The 16035-nt window shown below is 65.2% G+C and overlaps 1 protein-coding gene across 2 annotated transcripts in view; it reads left to right on the forward strand.

Annotated features, from left to right (window-relative positions):
• The window catches only part of SND1 (staphylococcal nuclease and tudor domain containing 1), a 140839-nt gene that overhangs the window by 74931 nt on the left and 49873 nt on the right, over positions 1-16035 (forward strand). For both annotated transcript variants that reach the window (XM_072856487.1, XM_072856477.1), the window contains 3 exons: positions 1416-1526; positions 6687-6759; positions 14109-14250. In XM_072856487.1, coding sequence (XP_072712588.1) covers positions 1416-1526; positions 6687-6759; positions 14109-14250 — 326 coding nt within the window. The remainder of the gene's footprint in view (positions 1-1415; positions 1527-6686; positions 6760-14108; positions 14251-16035) is intronic.

The following is a 16035-nucleotide window of genomic DNA, read 5'->3' on the forward strand; positions in this document are numbered from 1 at the left end:
GCGTCCTGCAGCTCCTTGCCGCTTCGGCTTGGCCGCAGACGACTCGGGGGCTGCAAACTCCGTCCCGACCAGAGCTCGCTTGGGGGGCTTCCTCCAGCAGCGACCTCGGCTGCTCGTCCCAGCACGGGGGAGCCGGGACACATTGCCCTCACGGGCAGAGCCAGGCTGGCACCGAGCTGCTGGGGAGGTCCGGATCTACCAGCACCCGTCGGCGGGCAGGAGCTCACCGGGCACCTCTCGCGGATTTGTGTGTCTTCGGGGTGCTGCTGCCTCTCGCCTCCAAATCACCCCGTGGCTCTGCATGGAACTCATGGGTGGGGACCAGGGTGGGCGTCCCCGCAGCTCGTCCCTAACGGGGTCACCTCTTGCCCGTTGCCATCAGGCTGTGCCCCGCTGCTCCCAGGGCGCTGGGGACCCAGGGACGGAGCCTCGCACCCAGCTCTGCCCAGCCCCAAACCTTGACATCCCCCGTCGGGGCAGAGCGTGGTATCAGGGGGCCGCTGGGACGCCGCGGGTGCCACCAGCCCTGCGCTCGCCTCCCCCCGGCACAGCCTCCTGTTCGTGCCCAAAATAGCTGTAGGTGCTTATTCCTGGTTGCTTGGCATTTCGAGCGTTACCTCTGCAGCTGCCTCCTGCTGCAGCTTATTTCCTCGTTTACGAATCCTTATTTTTTTTTTTTTCTCCCCTGCTCCGAGGCGAGACCTATTTTCAGCTCCCGGTGATGGCTCTGCCCTTCCCCCTCTCCAGGGCAGGGGGTGCTCCCGGGGCTTGCGAATGGATCAGGCCCCCCCTGTACATATATATATATATATATATGCTTTATTTTTTAAAGTAGTGAATTAGCGGTCCATGCCCTGCCTGTGTAATTGGAGGAGAATTACAGATGCGCTCAGCGAAGTAGAATTTATGAATTTGTTTAAAGCAGCAGAGTGTAATGGCAGCCAATTTACCGCGCCGCCTCGGCACGCGGCGCCTGTTGGCAGCCGGCCCCCGAGCCCGGCCAGCCCCGACCTCCCCTCTCCGATGAGGGGGTGGCAGGGATAAAAAAGCAATAGAAGGTAAAATCAAGGAGGAGGTTCCCACAGCCCGGGGGCACTGAGCCCTGTGTCTTTGGGGGGTGGTGCGGGGGTTTTGGGGTGCTGCCGGGAGATCCCCCACCATGGTGGCCCGGCTCCTGCACGCTCACGCGGGGACCCCTCGGCCATGCCCAGAAGTCCCCGTTCCCTGTGAGACGTTGCTCCAAGCACCTTCCCTTGGCCAGCGGCATGAAACAGGGTGGGGGGCTCCTCTCCCCCCCCCCCTCCCCCGGCAGGTCTGACCCCCTCCGGTGTCAGGGACCGGCGCGATGCACGGGGTCCAGCTATGGTGGGTGACGGGGGAGGTGGTGCTGAGCCCCCTGCTCTTCTCTCTTGCAGCAACATTGCCGAAGCGCTGGTGAGCAAGGGCCTGGCCACCGTCATCCGCTACCGGCAAGACGACGACCAAAGATCCTCGCACTACGACGAGCTCTTGGCCGCGGAGGCTCGGTGAGTGCCATGCCGGGGTGGTGGTGCTCCTCCAGCCGCGGGGTGCCCGTGCTGCCTCTCGGGGTGTCTCGCAGGGAGGTGCAGAGCTGCACCGCATCCCCCCCATCCCATCCCATCCCATCCCCCCCATCCCATCCCATCCCATCCCATCCCCCCCATCCCATCCCCCCCATCCCATCCCATCCCATCCCATCCCCCCATCCCATCCCATCCCATCCCCCCCATCCCATCCCATCCCATCCCCGTGGTGGCCCCGTCCATCCGTCTGTCCCCACTGCTTGGCGTGGCCTCCCTGCCCCGCATCCCTCCTGGCCGAGGCGAGCATCTTTTCCCCTCCGCACGCTCTGCAAGGTCTCTGCTCACCCTGGTTCCAGCCCCCCCCCCGACTCCCCGGCAGCCAAAATCCTCCTCGAGCAGGGCCGGGCTACGTGTGCCCCCCAGCCCCGACCTCCTCCATGCTGCTGGCGCGGCGCTGGTGCCGCAGATGGGCTCGGCGCTGGCGGAGGGCCAGGCGCGCCGTGAGTCAGTGGGAAACATCGCGCTGCGTGGCGGGTTCTCCATGTTAATGCCGGAGCTGCCTGTAGGCAGCTGAAGGCAGATAACATTTGCAAAACGCCTGGGAGGTTGTTTGGAGTCTCACGGCCCATTGCGTGCATCACGCCAGGGTTCAAAGGGCCCCGCTCCGCTCCTCGGGGCGGCGAGCCCAGCAGAGCACTGCTGCAGCCTTCCTGCCCCGGCCCGTCTGCCGGAGAAGTAATTGCATTTAAACCCCGTGACGTCCGAGCCGATCCGAAGGACTTGAGACACATTCTGGCCTCCTGTAATTAGGTTGAGGTTATCGTGGTGAGAAAAACGCGTGTGGATGGTTCCCTGCACCGCGTCCTCGGCGGAGGCGGCAGAAACGCTGATGCAGGCAGGGACGCGCTGCCTGCCGTCTCCTCTGCCAGCTGGGAGGAGCGGAAAGGGCTGCGTTTTCTGCCTGACCGGGCAGCCCTGCCGGCGCTGCCGCCTGCCTGCACCTCACGCGCGGGCAGGGACCGCACCCGAGCAGGTCGTGGCGGTGCCCCGCAGCCGGCCGGTGCTTGTACGTCGCTGGGGTGGGAGGGGTGCCTTCCTTGGGCAGTGCCCGTCTTCCCAAGTCGCTGTCCTGGGGTGCACGGTCCAGGTGTGCGTGCTCCAGATGTGCGTGCTCCAGGTGTGTGCGTGCTCCAGATGTGCACGGCTGAGACTGCATGGTCCAGGTGTGCGCAGTCGTGGTTGCACGGTCCAGGCGTGCCCGGTCCAGGAATGTGTGCTCCAGCTGTGCGTGGGCCAGGCATGCATGGGCCAGCTGTGCGTGGGCCAGCTGTGCACAGTCCAGCTGTGCATGGGCCAGCTGTGCATAGTTGAGGTTGCGTGGTCAAGGTTGCATGCTCCAGGTGTGCACAATCCAGGCGTGCACGGTCCAGGTGTGCATGGTTCCAGGTGGGTGTGATCCAGCTGTGCGCGGTCCAGGCATTCATGGTCCAGCTGTGCACGGGCCGGGGCGCATGGCCCAGGCACATGCGATCCAGCTGTGCACGGTCCAGGCACGCACAGTCCAGCTGTGCACGGTCCAGGCACGTACGGTCCAGCTGTGCACGGCCCAGCTCCCTGCAGGGGGTGACCACATTGTTCAACCCCCCCTTGCAGCCCAGTGCCCCCTGCTCCAGGGCTGCGTCCCTGCCCGTCTCTGCAGGGCGAGCTGTGCCCGAGCCGTGCTGCTCCGCGGGGAGAAGCCCGGAGCAGGCTGCACCCCACCCCTCCTCCCGCGTCCCATCCTACCCAAGGGTCGCACGGGGATGAGCAACGGGCACCCCTTTCCTCTCCCGGCTCCGCTCCCCTCCGGCTGAGCTGCCACCCACCCTGCGGTTCCCACCCCACCGCCGCTCCCCTGCCCCTGTGGGTGCTGGCCCGGCTCCAGCTGCACCGGAGGCGGTGGCACGGCCGGGCCCAGTGGGGCGGTGGGATTTCAGCTCCTCCTCAGCAGCGCCTTTGGCAGCGGCTGACGGCGCTGTGCCGACAGCAGGGGAGAGCAGCTTTGAGGGGGTTGCAGCGTGGTTTCTGCCAGTCCGCCGTGCAAGACTGTGCTCAGTTTTACTGCAAGCCTCTCGCTTTTGAGGGGGAAGGTTGATAAATGGGCTCTCGCGCTCCCTTTCCCCCCCACACCTCGCGCGGCGTGGGATCGGCGGCCGGCAGATTGCTTGGGGCCTCATTGCTGAGCGACGGGGATGTGCCTTTTAGAAAGCAGATGTGCCTGGCATTAAATCAGCATCTCGGAGCACTCTGGCGTGGGCGATTCTCCAGCCGGGCACCGGGATAGCCGGGGTTGGATGTAGCGGATGGAGCCCACAGCCACGCTCTGGGTGTGGTGGGGGGGTCGAGTTCGGTTGTGCCAAATATCCCGATGCTCGGACATCCCGAACGTGGGGATACTCAGATGTCCCCGCTCACTCCCAGGCATGGGGCTGCAGTTCAGCCCTGAGCGCTGCTGCCCTTGCCTGCGGTGGAGGGGGTCGTGCCGGTGGCGGATCCGGCTCAGCCTTGCCGTTAGCCGTGGCACAGCCCGGATCGGTGGCTGCGCCGGCGCAGGGCTGGCTGCCTGCCACCGGGCAGAGGAGCTGGCAGCGCCGGGGCGATGCCGGGGGCAGAAGCAAGCTCCCGAGGGGAACAGGAGATTTGGGACGAGATCGAGGTGCAGGGCCCGGAGCTCCCCGTGAACGTGGGCTTTGAGCAGTTTGGGTGTTGGCTGCTTGGGGTTTGCAAAATCCCTTTAACCTCCCAGCTCTTCAGCAAAGGCCCGAGTCGGATCCGCTCGGATTGAGCTGCCGTTACCTGCGTGGCCCCTCCCTGGGATATTTAGAAAGGAGGTGATTAGTTTTTCCATCCCACCAGGTTTTCCTGGAGCGGGTGTGTGCCCTCCCTGCATCCCCCAGCCTTGCTTTCCAGCGCCGGTGCCGTGCTGCCCTTCGGCCCTGGGCTCTGCCGGCATCCCTGCCTGCCCCAGCCTTGCGGGGAGAGGTGCCCTTTCCTACTCCCCCGTGGCAAACCCTGCGGCAGGGAGGAGAAGCTCTGGAGCTGGCGGGGGTGACTGCGGGGACACGGAGCTCGTGCATGGGGTGGCCTCGTCCCTGGGGGGACCGTCCCACCGCCCCCGTCCCTGCCCCGATGCGGCGCGAGGACGAGCATCCCCGGCTGCCCTTGCTCTGGTTTCCGGCCTGCCGGGTGTTACGGCACTTGTTTAACTTTGCCTTTCTGCTTAACCTGGGAAAAGAGCTGTTTTCCTGAAAAAAAAAAAAGCTATTTCTGGCCAAGCCACTTATCCCTGGGTACAGCGTCGAGTGGGGAGGGGCAACTCAAAAGAGGGCGAGGGAGAAAGAAGAAATCCTTTTGCTGATTTAACAGGTTGGCTTCTTCCAGACAGCTCCTCGAATGGTCCAGCTCAGCAAATTGATTGCTGTACAAAGCCTCGGCAGGGGCTTTGAAATTTCCCCTTGTATTTTTATTATCATCACGGTCCACTCTGAACAAATTTGTGTCTCTTGCCTGGGAGCAGCTATTAGGTAGGCTTGAAAAAAATGAGGAGCTTTCATTTCCAGCCTGCTGCAGGAGCCCAAGGACCGGCAGCCCGGGCTGCGCCCGTGCAGAAGGGGTGAATTTGGGGGACCGCAGGGCACAGCGGCTCGTCGCTTGAATTACAGGAGCATCTTGTAGCGTGGGGACGAAAGGTGGTGAAAGGAGGTTGATCTCCCGCCGGCCGCCCTCCCGTTGCAGAGGGCCATGCTGCGGCGCTTGGGGACGGGGGACCGACGCTGATAAAGCAGAGCTGGCTTTGCTGGGGAAGTCCCCGGCTCCGGGCATCCTTTGGGATGAGCCGAAATCTCCGCCCGGCCCCCGGCAAGCCCGAGCCGGGGACACAGCATCCTCTGGGAGGTGCGGGGCAGGGACTCGGTTTCCATCCCCGCTTGGGCTGCTGGGTTTGCCGCCCAAACGCCGAGCAGCGTGCTCACGAGCAGCCTCGGGAGCTTGCCCCGGCTGTGCCAAGCACGCTCACCCTCGGCACGGCACAGGCAGGGCGGCAGCCGGGCGGCAGCTCCCCGCTCGCTCCTGCTCTGCGCCGGTAACACCTGGAAAAGAAGCTTGGCCTTTGGAAGCTGGAGAAGGACAAACCTGTCAGGGGAAGGAGCTCTAATGAACGCGTGCCGCCCCTTCACCCGCCGCTGCCGCCCCTTCCCGCCCAGGCAGCTCGGCCGAGGGCAGCCCTGGCTCCGCTCCCGCGCCTGGCAATGAGCCAGCCTCGCCGTGAACTGCATGAAAACCGAATAAATCTCCTGCCGGGTCGCTGGTGTGGCTGCCCTTGCCGTCCGCCCACCGAGGCGATGAGCCCGACGCCGGGGCAGCACGCACCCCAATTCTCGCCATGCCGCTTGGTTGCGGGTGCACGCCGGGTGCCGGTGGGGTGAGGACCGGCAGTGCCGCAGTCCCGGGCTCTGCTCTGGGGCCATGGTGCTCAGTCCCAAGCTGACGGCTGCGGCTCTGCCAGAGAGCGGTGTCCCTGGTCCCCTCCGTGGCCGGGTCTGGAGGTTGATCCCGTCCCGGTGCTGCACCCTCGTCCCCAGGCAGAGCCGGCACGGCAGCCGGCATCCAAGGTGGCTCGGCACCGTGCTGCAGAACCAGGTCCAGCATCAGGTCTGGGGCACCCGCTCATTTTTCAGCCACGAAGTGCCTTCCATGTGCGGTGTTGCTTCGTTCAGGCTCCTCGGTGTCTCTATATTATTTTAACCTGGAAGGAACTTATTTCCATTAGAATTGGAGCGTTCGCCACGTATTTTGCATTTAAAATGCTTCATGTGATTAAGCGCTGAAAGAAACGGGTATTAGTTTTGCGTCTTGCCAGGGCACTCACCTTCCTGTTGATCCCTCCCTTTGTGCGGGGAACAAAGCGATTTAATTTGGTAAGGGGGACGAGTGGTCCCTCTGATCAGGTACGTGCTGAGCTCGGGTGAGCCGCCGAAGGCCGGTAATTGGGATTAGCAGGCTAACGAGCCAGCCGGTCTCTCTCCGGGTGGGCGCGGTGCACAATGCTGGGCCTTCCAGCCGCCGCGGTGGGCGCTGACGGCTCGTGCCACCTCTCTTTTGCAGGGCTATCAAGAACGGCAAGGGGCTGCACAGCAAGAAGGAGGTGCCGATTCACCGGGTGGCCGACATCTCCGGGGTAAGGACCTTCTGGCACGCGGCGCGGGGAGTGGCTGCGCCGGCTGTGCCACGTGTGATGTTGTTTGCCGGGTTGGGGCGTGTGGAGCAGAGCCGGCGAGGTGCCAGGTGCTGGCACTCCTGCACGGCCCGTGAGCCCTCTCGTTGCATGTGGGATGTGCGGGAATTCTGCAGGCACGGCCCCTGCCTGCCGGCTCTGCCGGGGTCTGCCGGAGCAGCCGGGACACCCAGCTGGGGATGGCACGAGGGAGTATGGCAGCCCATCATCCTCCTCCGCCGGGGCTGGTGGCCCCCCACGTGCCACTGCGGAAGCTGTCTGTCAGCCCCAGCGCACCCTGAAAGGGTGAAATGAGATTTCTCTGGGGTTTCTCTTCTCCGCGGGGCAGCGGGGAGGTCTCACCGTGTGCCTCATGGTGGCATCGCCCCGAGCGTCGGTGACGAAGGTGCCGCCGCGGTGCCGCAGGGTTTTGCAGCACAGGGCTCCCGCGGCAGCGCCAGACACATTCATAAACCAGCAGATAGGAGCTGCGTCCGTGCGTCCATCCTGGGTTTGGTGCCCCGGCTCTCAAGAAGGTCCTTTGTGTCCTCGGGGGGACAGAGCTCCGTCCTGGGCACCCCAGTTCCTGCCTGCACAAGCCTCCCGCCCTGCTTTTAATTGCTGGGGTCTGCAGCGGTGTCTGCTGCTCTTACGAGATGGAGACGTCTCATCCTCCCCAGGCAAACCCCTCATGGGGTCCCTGCCGGACAGGGCACGATGAAGGGTGCTGGGGACACCCCCACGGCAGAGCTGGGGGCTCGCCGGGGCTCGGCTGGCTTTTAGGCTTCTAAAAAAAACACATGCCGGTGCGATTGCCTGCAAAGAGAGAGACAAACCGGCAGTGGTGGGATGCGGGGACATCCCTGCTCCGAGCCCCCCGGCCCCTGTCCTGGCAGGGTCCCTGCACCGGGGCCGCGCTGCCGCCGGCATCGTTAGGAGCCCCCGTAACTCAATCAGGGCAGCGAGCGAAAGGGTTGGAGCCGGATGGGAGGGGGAGGGCCCCCGCAAACAAAATTAGGCTAATACATTATGGCTTTTATGAAGATTTGTTAATCTTTTTAAATCTTTAATAGTTTTCTGTAAATTGATCCCGGCCTTAGTTAGCCACGTGTCAGCAGTTGTGCGGCGTGATGAATGCGGGCACGCGCCGAACTGACAGCGGGTGCTTTACCACTGCCAAAATAATTCAATGGGATTAGCATCGGTGCGCTCCTCCCGCTGCCCGGGCATGCGCTGGGCTCGGCGAGCACCCATGCCCCGGGTCCCGTGTGGTTCGGGGCGGCGGAAGGGCGTGCATCGCAATTCCCCGGGCTCTGCTGCCCCTCCCGGCTGCCAGTCCCGGCTCCCCGGCACCAAACTGGAGCCTCTCCGGTGCTGTGCCACGATGGGAGGCAGGAGCCAAGCGGGGCTGGGGGGAAGGCGATATATTGGGGTGCCGTGACCCCGACGGCAGGACTTGCCGGCAATGTAGAGGCGGTGAGCCACCAGGCAGGGGTGGGTGTGCGTGGCGTGGCACGGTGTCCATCTGTCCCCTCCCAGCCCTGGCCCCGCGGCCCCCGTGCCGCTGCCAGATCCGCTTGGTGCAGTGCGTGCGGGAGCAGCGCTCAGCCCCGGGACGTGGGTGCCTGTCGAGACGCGGTTGGCCCCGGGTGCCATGGCAGGGTGTCCGGCACCGGTGCTGTGCCATTGCACGGGACCCCCGCAGGGGTTTTGGCTGGGGGCTGGGCACAAGGAACGGCGGGAGGAGGCATGGCGGCTCTCCCGCTCTGCACCCGGGCAGCGTCCGAGGCGGAGGGCTCAGTCCCCCTGCGCACTGCCAGCTGCAGCACCGGTTTGCCCGGCAGAGAGCAGGCGGCATCGGTGCTGAGCTCCGTGTCGCTCCGGCAAAGGGGCGCTGGCGCTGGCACGGCGCTAGCGATGGAGTGGCTCGGTGGCGTTGCTCTGGTCCCTCGTCTGCTGGAGACGTCCCTGTCCCCAGGCCCTTCCGTACCCGATGCTCCTGCGGTTTTGCCCGGTTGTGCCTGCTGCCCTTTCCCGGCGTGGCATCTCCCCTTGCCACGGCGCTCCGTGGGGAAGCGGTGTCGGGAAAACACGGGCTTTTGGGCTGTTTCGCCTTTCAGGTCACGGTGACAGGGCGGGCACAGGACGCTCGGTGCCACCCCGACCCTGACCTGTGGCCAGTGCATCCCATGGGGTGGCTTCGGCGCATCCCTTGCCCATGGATGTCAACCTGTGCTGTCCACAGGCATGGCATGGTCACTGTGTCCTTGTCCCTGGCTCGTCTTCTCTGTCCCCACCCTGTCAAGCTGCCGGTCCCCAGCTCTGCCTTACCCTGCCTCCCCATTCCTGAGCATCCCGGCTGGCTTGGCGACCAGGGTGCAAAAGTCAAGGAGTTAGCTCAGACACAGGATTCCGCCCGGTTTTCCCGGCTCCAGCGCAGCCCGCTCTCCTCCCGCCCCGGCTCGTGCTGGGAAATGTCCCTTCCCTGTGGTTCGAGCCATCCGACCACGGCTGCCCTGGCATCCCCCAGCCAGGGCATCCCAGGAGCATCCTGCTCCTCTCCGACACCCCAAGTCCTCCCCGGTCCCATCCCCGCTCTGCCCGCAGCAGGCATTCCCTGCCTGCCGGGAGCTGCAAAGGGAAGCAGCATCCCTCCTCACGGACCTGCGATGCTGCAGGCGAGAAAAATCCCCCCCCCAAAATAGAGGAAAAGCAAAGAGGGAAGTGCAGCAGCAACACAAATCCACGCTAGCTCGCTTCTCCCATTAGCGTGCGCTCCGGCACGAGAGCGCAGGCAAGTGCACGGCAGCCTGGCCGCCGGAAAGCCTCCTGTCCTTGTGAAAAGTCCTTGAATAATTTTGCATAATTGGCAGAGCTTCACATAAAAGTGGAGTTAAGATGATATTTTTTTCCTCGCTGTATTTACGCATAATTTTCTTTCAATTCCCAGCTAATTAAATGCTCGAAGTGTTAAAATAATAGTAACAGGGGTGATACCACCTGGGCGGGAGGTGCGGGCAAGGAGCAGGCAGGGCAGAGCCAGCGGCACCCCGGTGGGATGCCCTGCTCTGCGGTGAATTGGGGAGCCCTGAAAAGGCGTGGGATGGGGGTGCTGGGGGGTTTGCACCCCCTGAGGTGGATGCACGAAGTAGGGCAGGGGGGTCGTGCCCTGGAGGTGCCTCTTTCTCCCCAGGGACAGCGAAAGGAGCCCGAGCTGTCAGCTCGGTGGCAGGGGACGAATCCTGCCCGGCCCTGGGCAGCAGTGAAGGTGGGAGCCGAGGCTCGGCGCAGCCGGGATGGGGAGGGGGAGATGCCAGCGTGGTGGAGATCCCCCACTTCTCTTCCCCATCTGAATTTATCCGGTGATGCCTCCCAGCCGCCGGCACGTGCTCCCCCTCATCCGGCAGATCCGAGAGCCTCTGTCACTGTGTCCCCGTGCAGGCACGTCCGATGACGTCCCCCTGACCCTCAGTGGGATAAGCCAGGCAGGCCGGGAGCATCCTGACCCAGCACCCACTCCTGCAGGCACCCACCACGGTGCTGTGCCACGCTCCCGGTGCTCTGGCCGCTCTGGAGGCTGCTGGGCCGGCTCCTGCAGCAGGCTCGGTGCGGGCTGGGGGCTGTTTGCCCGTCCCAGGCTGCTCCTGGGGTGGTTGGGACGTCACCGTCCCATGCCGAGCAGGAGGAGCGTTGGGTTGCCGGCCCTGGAGAGCGGATCCAGGGGAAGCAGGTCCAGGAGCTCCTCATCTCCGTCCCCTCTGAACCGCAGCGCCCGTGTCCGGCTGTCCCTGAGGCACCCGCTGGGTCCCTGCCGGAGCCGGAGCCGGCGGTGTGGGACGCTCGGCTCGTTCCTCCCACCGCAGAGCCCTGGAGCAGGAGCCGGCCCCGGCGGTGAAGGACGTCTGCGCGTGTCCTTCAGCACGAAGCCGAAGGCTGGATGCGGCGGCAGCGCCGGCTTATCTGGGCAGCTGTGAGCTCTCTGCACCAGCTGCCACCCGTCCCTAAGGCCACCCACGTGCCGGGCTGGCACGACGGCTCAGGCCTGTGCCGGGGAGCCAGAGCCCCCCTAAGCGCTCCCAAAATTCACTCCCAGAAATCACTCCCGGTGTTGGCACAGCCATCCCCTCCGCCGGCATCTGCTCACCCTGCTCCTTCCTCATCCCGCCAGCTGCTCGGCACCGCAGCCCCCAGCCCCTCGGTGGGTGATGCCAGGCATGTGCCATCCCAGGGGAGCCCAACCGGCTGGGCTCGGGATGGGGCTGCGGCGCGGTGCTCGCCGCTGCCGGGAAGAGATGCGGGAGTTTCTGCTGCCGTGAAGCAGCCACGAGGTCTGCGTGGGGATAGGGACAGGGACAGGACCGGCTCCATGGCGGCGAGCGTCGGTGCTGCCGCGTGTCCCGCTGCTCCGGTCGGTGGGGACGGCAGGAGGGGAGACACCTCGTGTGTGCTGGGTCAAACCCCGGCCCTTGCATCACGTCCAGCTTTTCCCGACGCCCGCGGCAAGCAGGAGACCTGCGCACCCGCCTGCGTGGTGGAGGTGGCATCGCCCACGCCCAGGAGCACGGTTGTTTTGGCAGGTACGGCAGCAAGAAAAGCACGAAGCATCCGGGAGCATCCTCCCAGCAGCGCGGCTCCCCGCCGCCTTAACACCCAAAGCCCCAAATAAACCTGCCCTAAGAGGGACTTCAGGGACCAAGAGGACATCCGTCCCCGCCGTGCCGGGCTGCCTCAGCTGCCGGCGTGCCTCGCCGTGCAGGAATCGCCGCTCTCCACTTATTATTCCACGTTACCGATGGGCGCTGGCACGTCTCTGCCCCTCTTGCGGAAGAGCTGCTTTGTGTTGTGCAAATCCCGCTGGATTTTTAAGGTCATTCTCCAGCACGTTCGAACGCCGCCGCCTCCTTTCGATGCTGACGGCAGCCGGCTCGCGGGGTTGGTCTTTGGCACCGAGCTCTTCCTCGCTGCCTCCACTGCCCGCTCCGGGCAGCCAGGGAGTTGGGGGTTCCCCAATCACCCACTTTGGGGCCGGAGCAGGGAAGCCCACCCCACGGTGGGCTCCTTCTTGCAGCTTTTTTTTTTCCTTAAGCTAATCAAATCGTGACTGTACAGTGATTACCGCTAATTAGTAGCCTTCATTAGCGGCTCCCATTTTAGATTTGCATATGTTAGACCTAAGTGGTTAACGTCGGGTAACGTGGTTTTTCTTTGCGTTGCAGATTGCACTTACATGTGTTGTATTAACTTCTTGACTGCACATCTGCTAAAAAAACCTCCCCGGGCGTGCTTTGTGCACGGCGCGCACGTGGCGGCGAGCGACCCAGCGGCGAGCGCGGCGGGGAGCGACGCAGCAGGATTTCGGGGGGTCTTTGTCCGCCAGCCCCGCCCCGGCTGGGGTGCTGGGGGGGGTCGGGATTGCCTGGGACCCCTTCGCGGCTGGACGGGGTTGGTGCCTGCAGCGAAGGGAGCTGGGACATCGGCACAAAGGTGCTGCTCGAGCGTCGGCGCGCGGCCAGGGAGCTGCCGGGGCCGTGCCGCTGGGTGGGCACGCTGCCGCCTCGAGCCTTTTGGCAGCCCCCAGGCTCTGGGAGAAAGACGCCGAAGCACTGGCGTGGCAGATGACGGTGTCCTTTCCTGTGCCGAAGCTGGAGGATGGCGGCTCTGGCACTTGGGGACCGCTGAGATCTGCGCCCGCTCGAGGCATGGAGCGGCTCCAGGTTGTAGACCGGCAGCATCTGGGGCCGCCACCGCGGCACAGTCCGGCTGCACACAGCCGGTGGCTTTGGGTCACGCACATGAGCAAGCGAGCAGCCACCCGCTGCACCGAAGTGGATTAAAATGGGGACGCAGACAAACACCGGCCCCCTCGCTCTTGCCGTTCTGCGAGCTGCTCGTGCTGCCAGCACCGATACCTGCCGGAGCCGTGGGCAGAGCTGCGGGCAGAGCTACGGGCAAAGCCGCCCGGCTCCTGCTCCTTCGGCTCCCGGTGCTCGTGCCGCGGCTCCCCCATCCCCGGAGGGGCATGGAGGTTTGCCTCTTCCGCCGCTGCCATCTTACAGCCTGCTCTGGAAGCAGCTCCGTCTCCTCTGCCAGCAGATGCCAGCGCCTTCCCCCTCCCGCCCTGGCTCCCAGCCTCTGCTCCAGAGATTTACAGCCGCCTCCGCTCGCCTGCCTTCCCCAGCCGAGCCCCTTCCCTCCCCACGTCGCTGCCTTTCCAACACCGGCGGCTTGCATTTAGCTTAATAAATGTTATTAAGTCCCGCTCCGGCCCCGCCGCCCTGGCCGTGGACCAGGTCCTGCCTCCATCCCTGCCTGGGAGAGCCGGCTCCAGGTCGTACCGAGAGGTGCCTGGTTTTGGCCGTGGCACGCTCCCTTCTCTCCTCTGCAGCTCATTTTTCTAAGTTAAGGCCGGAGCGAGATAAAAAGCCGCCTGGCTGCCTTTATTTGAGGAGCTGCTTTTTTTTAATCTTTCTTCCTTGGGTAAATAAATAGGGAGCTTGCGACATGGAGCCTCTTGCCCCCGGGACAGGCGGCACACAGAGATGCCGGCCGAAGCTGCCGTGCCAAAGCTCCGCCGGCCGGCTGAGACGGCTGCTGGGGTCTGTGGTTCCCCGGCTGCGGCTGCACCGTGTGGAGGGGTTTCAGCCGGTACCGGGCCAGCACTTGGTGTCGGGTCTGCCGGTGCGTGGGTGCTGCACCGGCCCCTTGCAGAAATGGCAATGCTCGCGGTGGTGCCGCTGGCTGGGCACCTGGGGATGCCTGCGCTGCTCTGCGCCGGGGGACCCCGACACCCCCCCGGCCAGCCTCGGCCTCCTGAGCTACTTGGCAGCTCATTAAGATTTTATTAATGAATGTGCCTGAATTTATCCGCAGAGGCTTGCTGCTGGGAAGGGAGCAGGTGGCGTGCGGAGGGGAGGGGGGGTTTCCCCGGAGTCACGGGCTGCTCCGTTATGGGAGGGAGGGATGGGGCAGGATCCGGCCTGCCTGCTCCTGCCTGCTCCTGCCTACACCCAGGCGGCCATCCCCACGCTGGAGCGGTTGGAGCCCGCGCCCCCGGGACGCGGGTGCAGGCGTGGGGTGCACGCTCCGTCCCGAGCTGGGAGAAGTCGGATCCCTGCCCGCATCCTGCGTCCCTCCCCGGCCGGCACGGGGTAGGCGAGGCTGATCTGGGCACCGAGCCCGTGGCGAGGAGCAGACGCTGTCCCCACCATGAGGGACGTCGGGGTGCCAGCGGGTCCCCGCACATCGAGGGCGGCGGTCGGTGCCCCCGGCACGCCGCACCCCCCATCCTGACTCCCTGTTTCACCCCCCCCCAGGACACCCAGAAGGCGAAGCAGTTCCTGCCCTTCCTGCAGCGTGCCGGCCGCTCCGAGGCCGTGGTGGAGTACGTCTTCAGCGGCTCCCGGCTGAAGCTTTTCATGCCAAAGGAAACCTGCCTCATCACCTTCCTGCTCGCAGGTGAGCCCCCGCTGCCAGCCGGGCGCAGGATCCGGCCCCCGCCGGTGCCTGGCTTGACGGGGAGGGGGTCCTCGCCCCGCTTGCGTGCACCGTCCTCCCTCACCCCCACGGGGCTGCGGGTGAAGTTAATGCCGGTGCTGCCAACGGGTCGGCCTCGGGGGGGTTTCACTGAGCTGGGGAGCACTAACCGGAGCTGACCAGAGGGTTCGGGGCACCGGTGCTGCCGGGGGCTTGTCCGTGCTGCTCCTGCCCTCCTGCAGGGTTTGCTCTGCGGGGATGCCGGAGCGCTGCCGCCCCGCGGGGTGGGGTTTGGGTGCCTCCTGCGCGTTTCGACGCCCTGCGGCCCGGCTGCTCGCACCCTCTTCCCCGGTGCCTGCGGGCAGGGTGGGCAGGGCGCTTGCCTGCATCATGGGGCGAGGGGCTGCTCCGAGGTGCAGCGACGGGGGGCCGGGGAAGGATGCTCTCCTCCACCAGAACCGGGGAGTATGCGGCGAACCCCAGGAGCAGCGCGCGGTCAGGGGAGGAGGTGGCGGGGCTGTGGGACCCCCTGGGGACATGTGGGGACGGGGACGAGCGCGAGTGGCTCTTGCACCCGGCGTTCGGCCGGGCCGGGCCGATGGAGACGCCAGCGGACGCTCCAGGTGCATCACGCCAGGGGCTTGCCCATGCACCAAGGAGGAGGGTGTGCATCCCTGCATGCACACGGCGGTTGTTTTGGTAGGTCCTACAGAAACTGAAGAATTCCCCCACTAAAGCAGTCCTGCTCGCGGTACATATTTCCGCCAAGGCTTCGCCTTGGAGCGGAGCGTGGCAGGAGCATCGCAAACCCCGGGCGTTTGAAGGTGCCACCTTCTAGGCGGGCAGCGGGACGGGCGGATGGTGACATGCACCAGGGTGTCACCCAGCAGTGCGCCGGGACAGGGAAGTCCATCGCCAGCGAGAGCTCGCAGAGCTCGCAGAGCCTCCGCCGGCGATGCCGGATCCCTCGATGGGAGAGGATGTGGGGCAGCTCATCTCTCGCTCCCGTTTCTATGGCAATAACCGTGTATAAAGGATGACCCTGAACGCCGATCGTTCACAACTTGGTTATGAAAAATTCAATAAGCATATAAATAGATCTTATAGGGGGATAAAAACACCGAGGTTTCCGTAAGCAACAGCTCTTGCCGCTCCCACCGAAGGAATATTTATCCTGGGGGGGAGCGTGGGGGCCGGGATGGAGTCGGGAAGGCTTTGTCCACCCCTTTGTTCCCGGAGCCGGGGAACAGCGCGTGAGCTCGCAAAGCCAGCGTGCGGCACGGGAGCGGCTGCCCGCCCACGCTGCCTGCACCCGCTCTCCTCGGACCTGCCCTTCGCCGTCCCCCGAGGCCACCGGCACCCAGGCTGGGGAGTGCCGAGGGCTTTGGGAAGCGGGAAGGACCGGGCCTGGTCCCGGTGATGCTCCTGGAGCACGGCTCAAACCGCTGACCCAGGGTGACCGGGAATGATGCCACGGTTCCTCCTCTTCACCCGCTCGCTTTGGTGAGCAAACCCCAGCCCCTGGCACCCCAGAGCCCTGTCCCGTGGCACCCAAAGGTGCAGATCCCCGCCTGTCCCCCGTCTGCCTGAGCCCCGGGTGCCAGCGGGCCACTCGCTCGGGCTGCCTGCTCGTCGTGGTCTGTAGGACACGGCCAGCCTGGCCAGGGACCCCCCGGTGACCGTCACCGTCACCTCCCAGTGACCAAACCTCCCCGGAGTGACGCTCTCGCCTGGGGACAGCCCGTCCCCGTGGCCGGCCGGAGCACG

This window comes from Ciconia boyciana, chromosome 1 (genome assembly GCF_034638445.1).
Source record: "Ciconia boyciana chromosome 1, ASM3463844v1, whole genome shotgun sequence".
NCBI classification, from domain to species: domain Eukaryota; kingdom Metazoa; phylum Chordata; class Aves; order Ciconiiformes; family Ciconiidae; genus Ciconia; species Ciconia boyciana.